A 20,050-nucleotide genomic window follows, 5' to 3' on the forward strand; every position below is an offset into this window, starting at 1 on the left:
CCATCATCTGTGGCCATTGACCATCCTGGCTGAGGATTAAGGGAGTTGTAGTCCGACAGCATCTAGGGAAAGGCTGTGCCAAGGGGAGATCTTGTGACCCACACCACAGGAGATTTGTCTGCACAAGCCCCATGGATGTTAACTGGAACTGTGTTGAGGGAGCAGTGGGGAATTATACCCTATGTGAATCTGTCTGTATTGATGGTATGAGCAACTTGGATTTTCTGTTGGGGCCAGACTCCATATGATGGAGCAGCCATGTTTGCTAGGCCGCTGCCTGGCCTAAACCAGGAAGTAGCTGACGTGTTGTCCTTCAGGTGTTGTGAATTTCAGCTCCCACCATGCCTGACCCTTGGCTATGCTGGCTGGGTGGGACTGATGGGAGTTATAGTCTATGGCATTTGGAGGGCACCTTGTTGGTATCCTCTGGCTTAAACTACCTCATAGGGTGGCAGTCAGGCTCCACCCTTGGAGGACAAGGTGGGACAGAATGTAATAAACATTGAAGTCTCTATCCTGTGTGTCTGTGTGTGTGTGTGTGAGAGAGAGAGAGAGAGAGAGAGAGAGTGAGTGAGTGCTGGTAAGGTATACTTTTCACCACAAAAGGAGCAAATGGCTGAAGAGAACGGACCACCTCTCCCTTCCTATGTGCTCCCCACACCAGACATTTAAAGCAGTAATATGCCACTTCAAACAGCCATGACTTCCCCCAAAGAATCATGGGAACTGTAGCTTGCTAAGGGCGCTGAGAGCTATTAGGAGACCCCTGATTCCCCTCATAGAGCTATGGTTTCCAGAGTTCTCTGAGAAGAGGGATTGATAGTTAAAACACTTGAACTGTAGGTTTGGGAGAAGAGGAGGGGGTCTGAGAAGAAATCCCAGTACCCTTCAAATAACACTTCCCATGATTCTTTGGGGGCCTCCATGACAGTGACATGTATGGTGCAGTTGTGACTTCTGCCTCTTCACGTACTTTCTCCCAGTGAGTCAGACTGTAACAAAAGATTCCTGAAGGGCTGGGAGCACAGAGAATTCTCTTCCCTTATTCTGCCCCTTTAGCTATAAAGACTGGATCTCCCTCCTTCACCACCCTCGATTATCTGGGAAATTTTAAATTAAATGTATATGGCCACCCATTAATAAGTATTCCCTGGGCAGTTTTCCAACAAATGGGTATTTAAAAAGACACCCGCAGGTAATTAAAATCAAGCAATAAAAATACATTTTCTTACAAAAGAAACATATATATAAGCTAAACTAAAGAAACTAAAATAAGCATTCACAATTAAAATATGCAAGATGAGCCAATTAAAGAATCTCCCTTATTGCAGATGGGGGCAGGCTGAGGTTGAGAGCCAGTGGCTGGTGAGCTTGTGGCAGAGGCGAGATTTGAACCTGGGACTTACTGATTCATAGCTTCATCATAGTCACTATGCCTGCCCCCACGGTCATAACATGACATGGGTCAAAAAAGATTAATAGGAAACTGAGAACTGTAGTTCTCCATTGGCTTTGCATAGCAGTGCAGATATCCAGGGGTATACAGTATAGTGTTGTGCAGCAATTTATGTGGGCCTTGGGTGGAAAGCAGTGCCAGCTAATACAGATTTGCAATGTTAACCCACAGTGTGGAATAAGTTAACAACTTCTCCTTTCCCCCTTATGCCCAGAGGGATTGAGATTATCATTATTTTTGAGTACGTGAAAGGATTTTATGCACCAGAATGCTGTTCACGTAGCAAGCTTAACACGGTTAAATTGCTTAAAATTTGTAGGCACTACATGAGAATACGCAGTCTCTGCCTCGGGCTTGCAAACTTTAAAAAAAGCCGAGACTTCCAAGGAAATAGGAATGGAGGGGAAAAACGGAGGGCTTTCAGCAATGTCCCAAAATGTTCAAGAACAGTTAGCGTCAAGTAAACTGAGTTATAGGGACCCAGGTGGCGCTGTGGGTTAAACCACAGAGCCTAGGGCTTGCTGATCAGAAGGTCGGCAGTTCGAATCCCTGCCACGGGGTGACCTCCCGTATCTCGGTCCCAGCTCCTGCCCACCTAGCAGTTCGAAAGCACGTCAAAGTGCCAGCAGGAAGGTAAACGGTGTTTCCGTGCGCTGCTCTGGTTCGCCAGAAGCGGCTTAGTCATGCTGGCCACATGACCCGGAAGCTGTCTGCGGACAAACGCCGGCTCCCTCGGCCTATAGAGCGAGATGAGCGCCGCAACCCCAGAGTCGGACACGACTGGACCTGATGGTCAGGGGTCCCTTTACCTTTATCTAAACTGAGTTATAAAAAGCTAGACCCATAGGTCCATCTAGCACAGCATTGTCCACACCAGAGTTTCCCAAACTTGGGTCTCCAACTGTTGTTGGACTACAACTCCCATCATCCCTGGCTAGCAGAACCAGCGGTCGGAGATGATGGGAGTTGTAGTCCAACAACAGCCGGAGACCCAAGTTCGGGGAACGCTGGTCTATACTGGCCAGCAGCAGCTCTCCAGGGTTTCAGGCCGTGGGTCTTGCTTGGGGATTGAACTTGGGACATTCTGCAAGCAAGGAAGAGGCTCGACCGCTAAATTAAAGCCCTTCCCCATTACTGTCAAAGGCAACTCACTCCCCTGTTAATCTTAAATTGGCAGGTCAGGAACCACAGCTGATACTGTATTTATATCTCGCTTTTTCATTTCAGGGGGCTGACGGTGCTATATGTGGTTCTATCCCCCTTCCCATTTTATCCTCTCAACAACCCTGTGAGGTAGGCAAGAGATCTCTCCCATTGCTCCATAGGGGTAGCCAACATGGCACCTTCCAAATGTTGCTGGACTTCAACTCCCATTCTCCCTGACTATGGACCCACTCTGGCTTGGGGCTGTCAGGAGTTGAAGTCTGCAACATATGGCAAACACTCCTGTGGCATCACACGGCGATTTCTTGGGCAGACGAGCCCTCAGATAAAGCACAGGCAGAGCTTGTCTTCCATCTTTTCAAACACAGTTCCTTTTAAAGGCACCAGTTCATATATTCATGCATGAGTAATAGCGGGTGGAAGAGAAATTGGATTCAGTTCGCACTGAGAGGCGGATCTACCTTATTCGCACTTTCTAAAACAATATGTGAACGGAAGCTCAGCTGTCCTTTGAGATTCGCATTTCTCCGAATTTTGCAATGTGGCTCTCCAGCCATGTATTCTGTACAAAACTACACAAACTGCAGAAGTATGCATTAAAATACACAATAACATAGAAAACTGCATTATACTGGGGGAAATTGCAGACAAAAAAAAGTGTATGTTGGAGAAATTAGCACTAAAATTCTTATATATTTTAGTGAGGACTTGCGGTGGGGGGAGAATCGTAGACTGATATGGAAATATGGCAAACTGATCTTAAGTTCGAAAAAATCTGCAACTTGAAGAAACTGAATTGACAGACACCCATCTCTAGTGAGTATTCAGATGCATAAAGAGTTAAGGGGTGCACATCTTCCTGCCTGAAAGTGCTGCCGAGAACTTCCCATTGTAGGTGGTTTGTTTGTTTGTTTGTTTGTCTGATTTATCTCCTTTATATAAAACTAGTGTGTGTGTAGATAGATATAGATAGATAGTGCTGTGATTCAAGGTTGAACCATGTTCAATTTTCTGAACACAGGAAGATTAATGCATTTACTGTTTGGACACACCCATTCATTCGGAGCTCCTTGTTTTGGCATTGCAGCTTTGCGGTTAAGGAATCGGGAATATTTCTTTTCTTTTTTACTTTTCTTTTTTTACTTCCCCTCTTGGTGTAATTTTTAAGACCCGAACTTCAATAAATATTTTGATGGGCTTCCCCCGCCCTTCCTCTCCATCTGCCTGGCCAGGGTGAAATATTTCAGTGGTTTCTGTAAAGGAAGCTTGATAAAGGAATTCTCAGTGAGAATGAGATCCTTTCTGGACTGCCCCTGTAACGGGAGCCACAGTGCAGGAATTGTTCTCTGTAGATTGTATCAGACTTCAGCTCCGTTGGTTTTGCCAGAAGTAAATATTCCTGTGGAGGGCAAACACTTGGTGTGCCTGAAAGCCAATGCTTGTCAAGAAGAAAGAACTGGTTTCCTCTTCTGCGGTCCTGTTACAAATTATTCAGAGGAGATCTCCCTTGTCCCGAGTTCTTCTGCAAGCAATTATAAATAGAGTAAAATTTGAACAATACCTTGTACATCAAAGGTTGCTTATTTTGGTATGATGCACCTATGAAGATGAAACATTTTAAGCATGGTTGTCGTGTCCCACCCCTGGTTGAGCAAGAACAAGTCTCCCATTTTCGAATGCTTAAACCATGGTTAGGATGGCCAACCAGCATGTGAAATCACACTTTGTGGACAAGTCTGTTTAAACGTGGTTAGCATTACGTGAGCGCTGACATACCATGGTTCAGACATGACGGTAACGAAAATAATTTAAAGGTATACGTTTTTCACTTTTGAATGCAGCGTTTTGCAGATATAAGAGTAGCAGCATTAAGGGCATCAGAAATTAGTTCACACTTAATTATAAAGGCATCACATATATTAGATGAAGAATTAGAAATTTGCTTCAAATGGCATTTTTTTTGGGGGGGGGAGCCTTGTCTCTGCTTATGTGCTGTAACTTCAACCAGTACTGAATCAAAACAGTGGTCCACTTGGCACATAATGCCAATCTATAGCACTTTGTGTCTTCTCTGGGTCTGAAAAAAGCCAAAGGATTTGGTGTTGGCAACAGGATCCTGATGATTTTTCAGAATAATTGAAAACCAAGCTTCTAGTCCTTATGATTGCAAGCATGAGCTTTGGAGAACTTTTCTCAACTGTGACAGGAGGTGTGTTCATCCCTACAAGTGATCTTAAAAGACCTATGTGGAATACAGGAAAAGGAAACAAATCCATGCTGCTTTGGGAGGGGGGGGTGTCTCTCTAAGTCTTTCAGCCTTTCATTGTTGAGGACCCTGACAATAATGGGGAGACAGCTCTAGATGTCTTTTTTGTTGGCCTGGCCTTTCACCCAATCTTGCTTGAAGCTCTTTGAGGATGGGGGGGCTGTGGTCCAGCATGATGGCTAAAAGAAGGGAGACACAAGCCTTGGCCCAATGTGCAGGCTTGGGCTGATGGGATATGTAGCGCAAAACATCTGGAGGGTGCCAGGTTGGTGAAGGCTTGTATACAGTAGGTCTACTGTCTTGCTGGAGGGTGTCGGCCCCTTTCTATACAGACCTGTGTGTGTGCTTTGGCTCAGATCCCACCCATTCCTTCCTGTTTGAAAAGCTTGGGCTCTTGACAGAAACAGTATCCTTGCCCCCCCCCCCCGTGCCCAGCCAAATCCATATGGTGAAACCCTTGATTTAGGGAGGGGCAATACGTGCATTACATACAGGGCTCCTGTTCTCAATTGCACCTCTTGTTTTTCTTTTCTGGTTTGGGTTTCTTCTGCCAACTTCCTCTCTGCGATGCACACTTTTCTCAGTTCATTTTAACTGGCGCCCGTGCGGGGATCTGGAATCCTTCTTCGTTGCTTCAGTACAGAACAATATCATAATGGAAACATTTCACCTAGAGGCAAGGAATGTGCTTCCTGGCACCCTATGCATAACCTTCTGTCTAAGGAATGCGTGTGTATGTGTGTCCCAGGCGCCTAACACACAGAGAGAGTGTGTGTGTCTCTGTATTACACAGTCTCTAAATGCTAAGCTCATGAAGTCGCTCCAGATGCTGCTGGACTCCCATTTTCAGCAGTCGTAGTCCATCCACATCTGGAGGGCCACAGGTTCTCCAACTCCATGCTAAGCTTATAGCTCTGTGTGCTTAGGTGCACTTTTCTGTGGTTTGCATCTCCCGAAGCTGACCCATGGCTTTGCAAACTGGTCCCCATCCTAGCCCTTAGGAAGCCATGCTTACGCTATGAAGAGCTTAAGGCGATGTCAGCTGATGATTTTATTCTGGAAGGGATAACTCGTTGCCCCCTCCAAAGCGGGATGGCTCGGAGGTATGTGCGGCTGGGTTTATGAGACTTAACTCCGTCATAAGCATACATGGGATTGTAGCGTTAATGTTATAGCTCACTCCCAAGTTTGATAGAAGTTAAAACAACCCTTTTGAACGACACAATAAACTTTACCTGCATAGCCACTTCCCTGGAAAGATACTTCCTTTTTTGGTGTTAACCCATCTTTGGTCCAAGGACTTCCAGGGTGGAATCCATGCTTCCCCCCTCCCCCATTTTATCCTCTTAAACAGCCTTGGGAAGTAGGTTGGGCTGAGAGACAGCCTGAACTAACCTAAAGTCACCCAATTAGCTTCCTGACTGAGTGTGGGATTGAATCCTGGCTTCCCAGGCCCTAGTCTAGCACTCACACCGCTACGCCACAGTGGATTAAACACCAAGGCACAGCTTCAATGAAACAAACAGATTGATTGCTATCGAAAATATTTTTTTTTAAAGAATCCATATCAGTATACTCAATCTGACCCAACAGATAATTGGATAAGCTTTGTTTTAACTTGGATAGAGAACCTGCCTTTGCTCCCTTTATAATTAGCCACTGCTGTGATTGGATAGGGTCTCTGGAGGGGATTTTTTAAATGATTGATTGATTGGCTATAATTGCAATAGAACGGAAACCTGCTCCTGGCAAAATGCCGGGTTGCATATTAACAGACGTTTAATCCCCCAGTTAGACTGGTTAACAACGGGAAAGCAAACCGGGCTTCTGAGCTGGGTTAGCAAACCTGACAACCTGAGCTGTTGGTGATTTGGCACCTTACCTGTGGGTTGTGGCTCCTTCCAGGGAACACCTCCAGGAACTGTAACGTTTTGCATTATTAGCGTTGTAGAGATTAGTTTTGGGGAAGGGCCATAGCTTAGTGCTTAGACCATCTGCTATGGATGCAAATTAGTGAGAATCCACCTTGATGTCTTAGAAAATGTTGAATGGGGCTAATGCAGAGCAACTGATAAAGCGGGCTGATGTGTCGATGATAAATCCACTTCAAACAGTGCTTTGTGTCAGCAGCAGCATGTTGCTGTATACACCTGCAATAAAACAGCAGTCTGGATGGGGCTCAGGGTTCCCTGCGTGCAATACTTCTGTGGCTCCCCGCCCCCATGCCATTGTTCCAATTCAGAGAGAGCTAGTGCAGTGCTCTTCGGGTGTTGCTGCACCCCAGTTACCTCCCGTTCCCATCAGCTCCAGTCACTCAGCATGGCCAGTGGTCAGGGGTGAATGGGAGCTGTGGTCCATGGGCTACACCTACAGTTTACCACGATGGCTTCATCCATTGTTGGAGGCAGTACGCCTCTGATTGCCAGTATTGGAATACGCCCATTGCTGTTGGGGTCAAGCCCTGCATTCAGGGTTCCCAAGGGCACCTGGTTGTCCACAGCGAGAATGAGATGCAGGACTAGATGGGCCTCCTTTGGCCTGATCCGGCAGGGCTCTTTATAGGTTTATGAGAGAGGCGATACTGGCTTGGGGAGCCTGCCTGGCTGCCTTGCTTCCTGACTTGGACAGCTGGCAGCTTGGGAAATTAAGGAAGAGGGGGCTTGAGCATCATGTCTACCTAATGCTAGAGCTGGCTCCACCTGCCTGATAAGGGGCTTCTGAAGGTGCTCTTGCCTGCCTGTTGCTTATAGTGTGCCTTTTTGCCTCCACGTGGTGCTTGCTGTCTTAGGCCATCGATGCCAGGGAAGAGAATTATCCTCCTAAGAGAAAACGGCTGTTTAGTATGAAGCCCGTATAAGCTTCACGATATCCGATTATAGGTTGCGCTGTGCCATATGGGTGCCATTTAGTGTACCTGCAAGATATTAAGCTTTTAGTTGGCCTGCTCTTTGAGTGCCTAAGTGCATTATATCAATAAAATCTCGTTTAAAATCTGGCACAGAATGGCTTGAATCGGGCTTTTCCTTTGCTTCTCTGCACATGGTTTTCATTAGGTAGAACATGCATTTGATGGAGCAGACAAAGGGATGCGTGTTTCCTGTCTCTTGTCCTTTCCTTCTGATATTTTGGGGAGAGTAAATCGGACACCTGACTAAGTTTGAGGGCCCAGTTCATAAGGCAACTTCAGTACTTCATGAGATGAAAGTTCACCAAGAGAAATGCTGAGGTGGTGTCAAGAGGTGAACACCACCGTAAGCAACTTCTCCCTTCCCTAAAAAACCCCCACATCGGTTCCAAATTAACGTGGCAGTGTGTAGTTCTGCAGTGCCCTTTTCTCGAAACTTCTGATCGGCTTCCTGTTTGTTGTGTGCTGAAAGCAAAACTTTCCGCAGAGGAATGCAAGAACGGCAGAAGTCTGCATGCATCTTTTTACTTTCCCATGCTGCTGATGGGCTCAAGGGTTGATGTTACCTGTAGATGCTGTAATTTCCACATGCCATGAACGGTACAGAAAGGAAGTGGCGACTGATGGCTTTTGTGAGGGTTGAAATGAGTCACTCTGTGTGAGTGCCTTGGTGGGAGACTTTCACTCCCCAAACAACTAAAAAACATTTGGGGGCGGCGGCAGCAGGGGGTGGGTGGGAGCTGATGCTATTAATCTAGACTAGAGGTGGGGAACTTCAGTTGTAGCCCTCCAGATCTCTGTCTGCTTCTCAGGACTCTTCCCAGGCCACAGTCCTCGCTGGTCTTGCTTCACATCTTCCTTGAGTGTTTTTGCCTGGTGGAAATGGGCCCTTGAACTTGGACAATCCTTGGTTGCTTGGATGGAAGATGCTCTGCCCAAGTTGGCTTCTGCTCCAGCACTGGCATGCGGCCCTGGGGTGATGCCCAGAAAATATTATGTGGCCCTCTGTCTGGAAAAGAGTCCCCATCCCTGATAAAGGCAACCGCCAAGGTTCTCCCCCCCCCCCCCGTAAAAGCCACATAATCCAACACAAGCCCTAGTCAGAGCAGGCCAACTGAATTTAATGAACCTGACTAATATAAGCCTCTTAATTTCAGTTGGTCTATGAGTAGGATGCTTAACCTGACTTCTGCACCAGATTAGAATATTTCTAAACTCGTTTATTCAAAGTATTTTTATATTGGGAGGGGGGAGATTCTCAGAGCAGCTTGCAGATGTATCAGTAATAGCTCCTGGCCCTAGATAAACAGTCAAAGGGTTGCATCCAGATTAGTTCTACTTGGAGTAAACCAATTGAAATGAAAAGACCTAGTTTAATTTCATTGAGTCTACACTAGGTATGGCTAATGTTGAACATAACCCAAGGACCACAACACACAAGGAAAAGTGATTGGGAGGGAGAAGGGAGGAAAATCAAAAGCAAACACTAGCGCTTGTTCCTAGTTGCAGAATTCCCAGAATGCAAACTATTGAAAGGCACAAGGAGCTCAAAGTTGCTGGTCTCTAAGCTGAGCCAGTGGAGAATCCCTGCTTCCTCATCTCTCCCTCTGATATTGCTTGATTCTGAATACCCCCTTTCTGCCTCCCAGTTACGTTGCCAGAACCCCGGCGCCTGCTAACCTGATTTCCGCCACTTCCCACTAATTGCTACGTGGTTATAAAAATTTTCTATTACAGGCATTGTTTTGTTGAGCTTCTAAATGTAGAATCCTCTTAATTGGGACACCATGTCGGGCTGCGTATTGTCCTCAAAAAAAAACACAGCTGGTACCAAATATAAAAGGCCTTTTAAAGGGACATGATTATTGCAACAGCTTACTAAAAATAAGTCCCCTCGTTTCAAAATTTCTAGCAGGTGAATGTTCAAAACACCTTGCATGAATTATTTCGGTGATGCTTACAGCTTAAAGTGGTACGGTGCTGCTTTAAATGCATAGTGCAGATGCGGCCTCAGTGTTCGACCGAAATGCGCCTTAACCCTGTTAGATTCTGTTCTGCTCTCTCTTGACAGTTCTCCAAGAAAGTATTGCCTAAAGCAGGCATAGGCAAACTGCGGCCCTCCAGATGTTTGGGACTACAGTTCCCATCATCCCTGACCACTGGTCCTGTTAGCTAGGGATGATGGGAATTGTAGTCCCAAACATCTGGACGGCCGGAGTTTGCCTATACCTGGTCTAAAGCCCAAGCTTAGGGTCTAGTCTAGCTGTTTAAACCTGGATCATTGATTTGCTTTCATTTCCCCCCTCCCTTCCGCCTGCAGGTGAAAGACCTGACCAAGTTCTTGGACCCAGCCGGGCTTGGAGTGATCAGCTTTGAAGACTTCTATCGAGGAATCTCAGCTATCAGGAACGGAGGTTGGTTTTTATTATACCGTCCCGAGATTGGGAGGAAGGCATCCCTAGCGCTTCCTGAACCTTCCTTGCATTGAGGCATTTCCTGACATTGTTGATGTACCCCCCTCCCCTCCCCCAGGGTATGTCATGCCTCTTCCTTGAAATGTCAGTGTCCTCCTTTGAAAGAAATGAGAGATAAGGGGTGTGTGTGTTTGTGTAGATCATTATCATTCTGATTGCTTACTAAGGAGTAACACAGGGAGTAGGGAGGGAAGGCACTGTGCATCACTAAATTATGGAATCCGCTTCCACAATAAGCAGTGGTGGTCACCAATTTGGATGGCTAATCATCTCTGGTTAAAAGAAGGGTTTGGACAGCAGTATTGAGAAAGGGCTGTATCTGTCACTGAAGGGCTGCTGCCAGTCAGAGCAGACAGTAAAGGACTAGATGAACTGACTCTGGCCAGTGCTGTGTCACATGTGCCAGCTTCCAGTCTGTTTCTGAGTGTTGACTTGACTACTTTTTGTCTCAAGGTAATTCCAGGTTCATGGCTCTTGCATTAATATTCAAAACCCTCAAGCACTGTTAGCAGCTCCCCTGGTTCTCAGAAGCCTGACTGGCCTCAACGAGAAGTTGGACATTTCGTGTTGCTGCTCTCATGCTTTAAGAATGTAAAAGGACCCTGCTGGATCAGGCCAGTGACCCATCTAGACAAGCATCCTGTTCTCACAATGGCTAACCAGATGCCTGTGCAGGAAACCCGCAAGCAGTGCCTGAGAACAAGGGTGCTCTCCCTTCCAGCGGTTTCCAGCAACTGGGATTCAGAGGTATCCTGCCTCTGACTGTGAAGGCACAGAGCACAGCCTCCACTATGACTAGTAGCCATTCATAGCCTTATCCTGCACGAATCTGTCCAATCCTCTTTTAAAGCCATCCGAGTTGGTGGTCATCACTGCCTCCCGTGGGAACAAGTGCCAGAGTTTTAAGTATGAACTTATATGAAGAAGTACTTTTATCTGTACCAAAATGGTCAAAGGCCTGGAAACGATGCCTTATGATGAACGGCTTAGGGAGCTGGGTATGTTTAGCCTGGAGAAGAGAAGGTTAAGGGGTGATCTGATAGCCATGTTCAAATATATAAAAGGATGTCATATAGAGGAGGGAGAAAGGTTGTTTTCTGCTGCTCCAGAGAAGCGGACACGGAGCAATGGATTCAAACTACAAGAAAGAAAATTCCATCTAAACATTAGAAGAACTTCCTGACAGTAAGAGCTGTCCGACAGTGGAATTTGCTGCCAAGGAGTGTGGTGGAGTCTCCTTCTTTGGAGGTCTTTAAGCAGAGGCTTGACAGCCATCTGTCAGGAATGCTTTGATGGTGTTTCCTGCTTGGCAGGGGGTTGGACTGGATGGCCCTTGTGGTCTCTTCCAACTCTATGATTCTATGATTCTGTCCTGAATTATCCAAGATTCAGCTTCACTGAATTTCCACGAGTTCTACTGTTATGAGAGAGGGATAAAATCTTTTCTCTATCCACTCCCTTCATTCATGCCATGTATAATTTCATAAGCTTCTAGCCTGTCGCCTCTTACTTACTTTTTCTCCTCCCAGCTAGAAAGTCCCAAATGTTGCAACCTTCCCTCACAAGGGAATCTCTCTAACTCCTTGGTCATTCTGGTAGGCCTGTTCTGAACCTTTCCCAACTCTACAATATCCTTTTTGAGGTGAATACTCTTTTCAGCAAGCATCTTTGCTGTTGACTTTCAGACATTACTTGAAGACCTTTTCACGCTGCGAGGCCTGTGCAGATCCTTAAACTTCTTTGATTAATCCATTTAAATGACTATTTTGTATTGTTCTCAGCTGCATTTTCTGTTCTGTCAAACTTAAGTGTCTTACATGGCCTTGATATTAGAGTTGGCAGCATATGGATGCTTTCTATAAAGTAATAAAAGATAAACATTCCCTTGTGATGCATAGAGCGTTCGAAGGTTGCCGCTTTGAAAAACGCCACTCTGTCCTCTTTGTATCTGTGGCCGGGAGGACTGAAAATTCTGTTCTGTACTACAGAACCATGGGCATGTGAGAGGAAACACTAATTTTGGAATCTTCCAAAATTGACATCGGAACAACCTCTGCTCAGTTGCAAACGCTCTAGGGGCAATTGTCCCAGGATAAAGCTGTCACTACAAATGTAACTTTAAAATATACAGCTTGGGAGGGGGCAGTGGAAGTCTTAAGAGTGTTTGTGCCATGCTCTCTAGAACAGCTTTCTCGGAGACATGGCTTCAGGTTTCTTTCCATAATTCATTGCTTGCAGTATCATGGCGTTGCGCTGATTAGATAGAAGTAGCCGCTAACAAAGCCCTTTTAATTCAGGGCTTCCTTAACTATAAGTCTTTGGAGTTGAATAATTTTGGGCTTTCTTATAGTGACTGAATTTGAAGTGTCCATCAAACCCTGTTCTTCCTTCCTTCCTGTCGACATCTAGAGACATTAAGAGATCCCAGAGCCTCTTGGTTTGAGAATAGTGGTAGTTTCTCCCGAGGTGTTGGTACTGGGGCAGCAGGTGAAGGTGGCATCTCATCTGGAGTAATGTGCTGAACATAGGAATATGCCTTATACCGATTCTCAGAGTATTGGTCTGTCTAGCTCAAAATTGTCCACACTGTGTGGCAGTGGCTCTCCAGGGTATCGGACAGGGTCTTTTCCCAGCCCTACCTACAGATGCCAGTGCTTGAACGTGGGCCCTTCTGCATGCAAGACAGATAGATGCTCTAGGACTGAGGATTCAAGCACACAACAGCACCACCCCCTTCTGTGGTTTCCAGCAACTGGTATTCAGGAGCATTTGCCTTCCACTGCAGCAGCTGGGCATAACCATGAGACTGAAACAGGGGAGAACTTGAAGCACAGTTCCTGGCAGTTTGGCAGCCTTGAGGCATGATGTGTTTCCTGCCCCCACACAAAGCTGTTGTTGGCTTCCTCCCGACAGCAATTCTTAAAGCTTCCACTGGTGAAGCAAGCAGGTTTTGCTGACTAACGTCACACCCGAAAGTACACGATGCAGTTGGCAACAAACAAAATATCTTTTTTTCATACCTAGCCTTTCTTGCTTAGTCTGCTGACACAAATGCTAACTTTCTTCCCCCCCTTGTGATATATCTGCATTGCAGTTCACTTTTTCTCAGCTGAAGGGAAATTGGAAGTTGTTCAGTCACATGGATGGGTAGGGTGGGGGGTAAACTCCCTACCTGGAATTAGTTTTTTTTTTTAAAACAATAGTATCAGATCCAGATTGTTTAAGACTCTAAATTATGAGCAAAAGGTAAAGGACCCTGATTCAGGCCAAGGGAGCCGGCGTTTGTCCACAGGTCATGTGGCCAGCAGGACTAAACTGCTTCTGGCGCAATGGATCATCGTGACGGAAACCAGAGTGCACGGAAATGGCATTTACCTTCCCGCCACAGCAGTACCTATTTATCTACTCACACTGGTGTGCTTTCAAACTGCTAGGTTGGCAGAAGCTGGGACAGAACAATGGGAATTCACCCCTTTGCTTGGATTCGAACCACTGACCTTCAGATCGGCAAGTCCAAGACTTGGCTATGAAAGTAGACTCTCCTGTGCATATACTCAGATGGACTCCTCCCTCATTTTCACCAGTGATCTGGCGGTCTTCATAGCCTCCACTTTCTCTACTAGCTTTAGCAGCATTTGAGCAGATGATCCAATGCATTGACCTACTTTTTCCGAGAGGAGAAGCGGCAAGGAAGTTTGTAACAGTGATGTCGGTTTGCCTTTGCTACTGCAAACTCAAAATGGGGATGGCAGGAAGCTACCCAGATGTGCAGCATTGAGGTCGTTGCGTTGACATCACAGCCTTGAGGCTCCAACCGAATGAAGGATTTGCAGGAAAATCTCTGGCCTTCTCGAAGCTTCTGTCTGTCTTCTTTTTCACTCTGCTCTTCTGCTGTATTCACTGGGCAGTTCTAGCACCAAGCCATCAGCACAGGAAGAATACTAGACTCAGTTATCCACTGTAACATAGCTTGATACCGATTTATCAGAATACCTAACATGCAGCATTAGAAACTCAAATATATAATGTAATTGCCTAATGGCACCTTAAACCTAGGTTACGATCACTACAATAGAACAACCCAGAATAAAACAAATTCAGGCTTCAAGGGAAATATTTCAGATTCTTCTCTAAGGGACATTTTGCTTTCACCCTGTTTATTTACCTACTTAATTTATAGTGCTGCCCCATAGCAGAAGTATTCTAGGAAGCTAGTATGGTGTAGTGGTTAGCGTGTTGGACCTAGGACCTGGGAGATCAGGGTTCAAATCCCCACTTAGTCATGAAGCTCATTGGGTGACCTTGGACCAGACACAGTCTCTTAACCTACCTCACAGGGTCATGGTAGGGGTTTAACTGATGCAGAGGGCGAACCATGCACTCCTTGGAGAAAAAGGTGGGGTCTAAATGCAATAAATGAGTTGTTCTGCTTATATGCTTAAGAAAGCTGGAGGAGCTAGCCAGATGGAGATGTCAGTCACCAACCTGACATCCAGAGATCTGCAAATGGTTGCAATTGGACCCACACCAGTAGCAAAACATGCCTGCTGCCTGGCTAATGTCTAACGCTGGCCACGTGCTGGTCAGCAGAATAGCTGATGTATTCCCCCCCCCCCCGGTACTGTAGGCTAGATTCTGCTTCCACACCCTCAGCCCATTCTGTCCTTCGTCCACACTAGCAAAAGGCATTATCAGTTCAAGGACACGCTTTAGTCAGGCACAAAAACTCAGGTGACCAAGCAGGACCAGTGAGGGCTTGTGTGCCCTGGGGAGAGTTCTGAGGGCCAGATAGAGAGATGAGGGTTGCATTTGACCCCCCAGGCCTGAGGCTTCCCACCCCTGATCTAAAGAATGGCAGTATGGAGCATATTGCTTTGAGTGCTTTTTATTTAATTTTCCTCCAAAAAAAAAAAACTAGAAGCAGCCAAGTGACAATTTATCTTCCTTCCTTCCTTTTTATTTAGAGTACTTGTACCCCGCTCCTCGGTGAAAGAAACTCCCAGAGCGGTTTACGTACATTCAGAACGAGACAGTCCCTACCCGCAGGCTTTACCATCTAAAAGAACACAGTACACGAGGGACAAGGGGGGGGGAAGAGGAAAATCAAAACAGTTGTTCCTATAATGCCCAGCTGGCACAGCTGAGGGGGTGGAGGTGCCAGCAAAGCTGATGAAATGAGCCCTGCTTCCTGTCTCTCCCACAGAGGCAGTCTGGTGGAATGGCTGGCCCCAGGTGACCGTTGAGGGGAGAGGAGGAGGCCTGATGGAGCTGGCCTGTCACAGCAGAGCCCATGGAATCTCCCCCTTCCCCGACTCTGGTTGCTGGATCTTATGGAATGGCAACAATTGATGCAGACTTGGTGCAATGCTGTGACATCCCCAGGGCTTTGCTTCCCCAGTCTGGTCCTGTCTCCACAATCCGTTGGCACAATAGCCTATCTTCCTGCCTCGGCTATCGAAACTATTCTGCTCCAGCCGCCCTGGTCTCGGCGGCGTGTCTCCCAGGCGCCACGAGGCCATAATGCTCTCCCAGCTGACTTAATGCTCCTGAAAGCTTCTATTGTAGGTTGGGCCTATGTGAAGCTGGGGAAAAGCAAACATGGCTCCAGTCCTGATCGGCACGTTTGTTGCTTTTTTGCTGCCCTTGCTCATTTCACATATGTTGTCATATCCCATGCGCAAGCACCCATCTCACTCCAGCAACTCTTAGAGGAAAATGGATATTGGCTCCATTGTACTGCAATGAGCAAAGCCGAATGAGAGATTTGTGTCTGGTTAAAAGCTGAGGGATCTGATGACTGTGTGGCTGTGGTGCCCATAGGGACCGATAGGGTGGAAGGCCGGGAGCCCAACAGTAGGGGGAGCCAGAGGGAACAACAAGCAGAGCCAACTAGTTCTCGTTTTGTCCCCGCACTCCTGCTCAGTTCTGAAAGGGCAGAACCGAGGCCAAAGAGGAGGAAGCTGACCATTAGGGCTGCGCTCAGCTAAGACGCAGGAGCAGGAGGGCAGCCGGGGCCTGGACTGGTTGTCAGCAAGAAGGCAAGCATCTGGGGCTGCCAACTGTGCCCACGTGGCTTTTGGGGGATCTTGTTGGGACACGGCAGTCAGGATGGCAAATCCCAAGTGCTCTGTTTCTGTACCAATGCTCTCTCTCTCTCTTTAGCTATTGTATTTCTGGGCGCACCAGCGCTACAAGGTCCCCGTTGACCATGCTCGACAGCACATGTGCTTGTAATGTGCAGATGGGGAGTCCTTTGTGGGTTTGTGTTGCTAATGAGCAGCGAGGGTTTGTGGGTTTTTTAACGCTCATTTGAACAGGGATTCAAAAGCTTTCATGTAGCCTATTGTGTCGGCGGGGACCGTTGGGTGAGGTCACCATAGCAACATCAACTGTATACAATGTGCCATATGCTTGGGGTTGGGGGGGGGGAGAGAGAGAAGGAGGAAGACCTGCACCAAGAGAGATGCAATAATGAGTTGGGTAGACGACTCCAAGCCATGTTGAGCTTGTCCTTTCTGTGCCGTTGATCCTGGACCTGTGAAGAGGTTGGCGGGCAGCCAGGCTCCCTGCTGTCTCTCTGTTGCAACTGCACAACGGCACTTTGATTGGGTGGGTGGGTGGGCTTGAGGGGTGGCCTGGCAGCCTTTCTGAGACCCTAACCCTAGAGACGCTAATGAATATACAGAGGAGGGATGTTGGATTTCAAAAAAGATGCTAATGTGGGGGAAGCTGGGTAGCATGCGTTTAAAGTAAAGCATTTGTACTGCCCAGGCTTACCCTAGAGAATTTTGGGAATTGTAGTATTTGCTGAGAGCGCATTCTGCAAGACATCCCTAGCCACAATCTGCTTCTCTCCCCCCCCCCCAACTCTCAAATCCCCAACATCACTCTAAGTTAAATAGGGAGAAGATAATATGTTGAAACCAGTTTAGATCTATTTAGCAGTGGTTTTCAAGCAGTGTGCCGTGGCACCCTGGGGTGCCTTTAATGATGGCCAGGGGTGCCACGGGCAATACTGGCCTCTTCTTCTTTCTTTCCCTTCCTCATCTGATGCCCTCTCCCATCTCTGCCTCCCCAAGGCTTGCACGGCCGTTTGCTGCAACAGTAGACCTGGCTATGTGCTCCCCAGGCAAATGGTGCCTCTGGGGCTGGCCAGGGAGTGCTTCCCCTGCCCCTGTGGGGGGGCAGTGTGAGGGGGCAGTTCTCTTTGGGGTGGGGAGGGGGCAGCTCAGGGACCAGGGGCGGCACCTGTGGCTGCTCAGAGGACTCCCAAGGAGAGGGGAGAGGAGAGGAAGCTGAGGGAACACTCCACAAGGGAGGGTGTTTGAAAAAGGGTGAGAGGCGGCCAACTCTGCAGGCAAGGGAGCCTTGGAGTCAAAAAGGTTGAAAACCTCTGATCTTTAGTATAAATGTAGGGTTGAGGAACTTCAGGCTCCAGGGGTCTCTCTGTCTGTTTCTTGGGACTTTTCCCAGGTCACACTCCCCTCTCTCCAGGCCATAACCTGCATTGGCCCTTCTTCTTATTTCCGGGTGTTTTTGTCTGGGTGGAATGTGTCCATAAATACTGACAATGTCTCTTCCTTTTCTGGATGGAGGACACTGTGAAGAAACCAGCCCATTGGACAAAGGTGTAATTTGATTGAACCGCTCCACCCACTTTTTGCCTCTGGCCCCACCTGTCATTGGCATGTGGTCCTCAGGAGATCACCCAGAAGGGAATAGGGCCCTCAGGATGAAAATGTTTTCCCTTTGGTGGGGCAAAGGAACAGTTCTCAAAGTGGTTTAACAATCAGTCCCTCTTCCCAGGGAAGTCTGGGAACTATGGCTCTGTGAGGGGAACATGGGGTTCACCTACAAACTTTCAGGACCTTTAACAAACTGCAGCTCCCAGAGCCATAGGTAGCCCACACCTGTGCTACCTGAGCCTTTGAACAGGAGATACCTGAGCTTGGGCCTGAATTCTTCTCCATGCAAAGCACTGAACTGAACTATGTGCTTTTTTGTACATGGTCATCAATTTGGGACGATCATAACGTGTGTTTTGTTTGTTTTTTTAAAACCTTTTGTGAGAGTGTTCACAACATCCTTTAAGAAGTTATTGTCGTTCTCCAATTCTGTACCCACCTTTTTGGAATGAGGGAGATCAGGTGCTTTGTACAAACTCCAACCACTACGCCACACTGCCTCTCTAACCCAGTGGTACCATCTGACGCAATATAAATCTGCTGCAATAAGTCTAGGGAGTTTTTTACTGCAGCAAACTCAACACTGCACGACATCATTATTTTATTGGATTTGCTGCAGTAAATGAGAACTTGGCAGTTAATTTACCTCAGGACAAAAATAATAGTTTGCAAGCTATGTTGTGGTTGGTCAAGTGAGAGAAAGAGTTGTGGTAACAAGAGACCTGATTGTGTAAAAGAACCTTCTGATCTCAAAGTCTTCTCCTGCCTTTAAATGTATCTCTTGGCTATGCCAGAGGAGAGTTACTAATTAGGGTCTCGCACCAGAGTAATATTCCAAACTGTAGCATGCTCTGGGAATATGCTGTTCCTAACAAAATTATTTCATTTTAAAAATGCCCAACCCATTTCAAAAGGGGGTTGAGGAACTGCAACTCGCTCTATTTAAAATCACTTTTCCATTTGCAATATACAAAATGCTGCTCCACAACTCTGCAGACCCCCTTAACACAATTAAAAAACAATGGGAGCACGACATAGGTTATGAGATAAACTCTATCCAATGGACTAGAATGTAATCCAAACCTCCCTTTAAATCCATCTCAGCCAAAATAAGGGAACTCACTTTGAAACTTATCTATAGATGGTATCTTACACTGAGGAAATTGGTACTAATACATCCGGGAACCTTACCAAAATTCTGGAAAGGCTGCACCTCTACAGGGCACGGACCTCCACATGTGGTGGGATTGTTCCCGAATCCAACCCTTTTGGACAGCAGTCCTACAAGAAATATGTAAAATAACTAAGCAGGTATTGGAACCCACCCCAGAACTGACCCTATTGAATATTTCCCCAGACAGTAATGCTCACTCACAGTAGAAAGAGCTTATAACCCACCTACTCTCAGCAGGCAGAAACATCATAGCTGGACACTGGAGAGACCTTTCAGGAGTAAACATGGACCTTGGATACCAAATTGTATAGGGAAACAGTTTTACTAAAAAAGCTAACCGATAGGTTGAAACTGACATGGGGAGGAAAAAAAACCAGGGAAGCTGACACTGAGACACCTTCACCCTGGTATGGCTTCCCTTTATTACATACACAGCTCAAAATGACAATAATGATAGCAGGGATCTACCAGCAGCATACAGATCAATAAGGCTAACTTGACCCAAGAATCCATTCCTCCCTTCAACACATGCAAATGAATCTCATGGCGGTCAGTCAAAGGCAAACAACCATGCCTGGGCCCCCCTCAACCTGCTCTCACTGCCCACGTAAACCAACAAATATATAGAAAGAGAACCTACCCAAATGACGCCGATTTGGGAAAATGAAAAAAAAAGTGCAAATTTATCACCCGCCCTCTCCCCTCTACTCTCTCCCCTTACCTCTGGATGCCATATTGACTTACATTGAATGTAACCAAAAGACTTTATAATCTGAACAAAAAAAGGGAGAGACACTGCATGTTCTTCTGTAGTTGATGAAAATCTTTAATAAAAAGTATTTAAGATCGGTTTTCCAGGATGTAATGGCGTCCTCCTGGATGTGATTTCAGAGCAGCAGAAATTTACAAAGCCTCGAAAGGGGAAT

The 20,050-nt window shown here is 46.6% G+C and overlaps 1 protein-coding gene across 4 annotated transcripts in view; it reads left to right on the forward strand.

Moving 5' to 3' along the window:
• The window catches only part of RAB11FIP3 (RAB11 family interacting protein 3), an 82,148-nt gene that overhangs the window by 16,042 nt on the left and 46,056 nt on the right, over positions 1-20,050 (forward strand). For all 4 annotated transcript variants that reach the window (XM_033167761.1, XM_033167762.1, XM_033167763.1 and 1 more), the window contains exon 2: positions 10,112-10,205. In XM_033167761.1, the coding sequence (XP_033023652.1) occupies positions 10,112-10,205 (94 nt within the window). The remainder of the gene's footprint in view (positions 1-10,111; positions 10,206-20,050) is intronic.

This window comes from Lacerta agilis, chromosome 13, assembly GCF_009819535.1.
Source record: "Lacerta agilis isolate rLacAgi1 chromosome 13, rLacAgi1.pri, whole genome shotgun sequence".
Lineage (NCBI taxonomy): Eukaryota > Metazoa > Chordata > Lepidosauria > Squamata > Lacertidae > Lacerta > Lacerta agilis.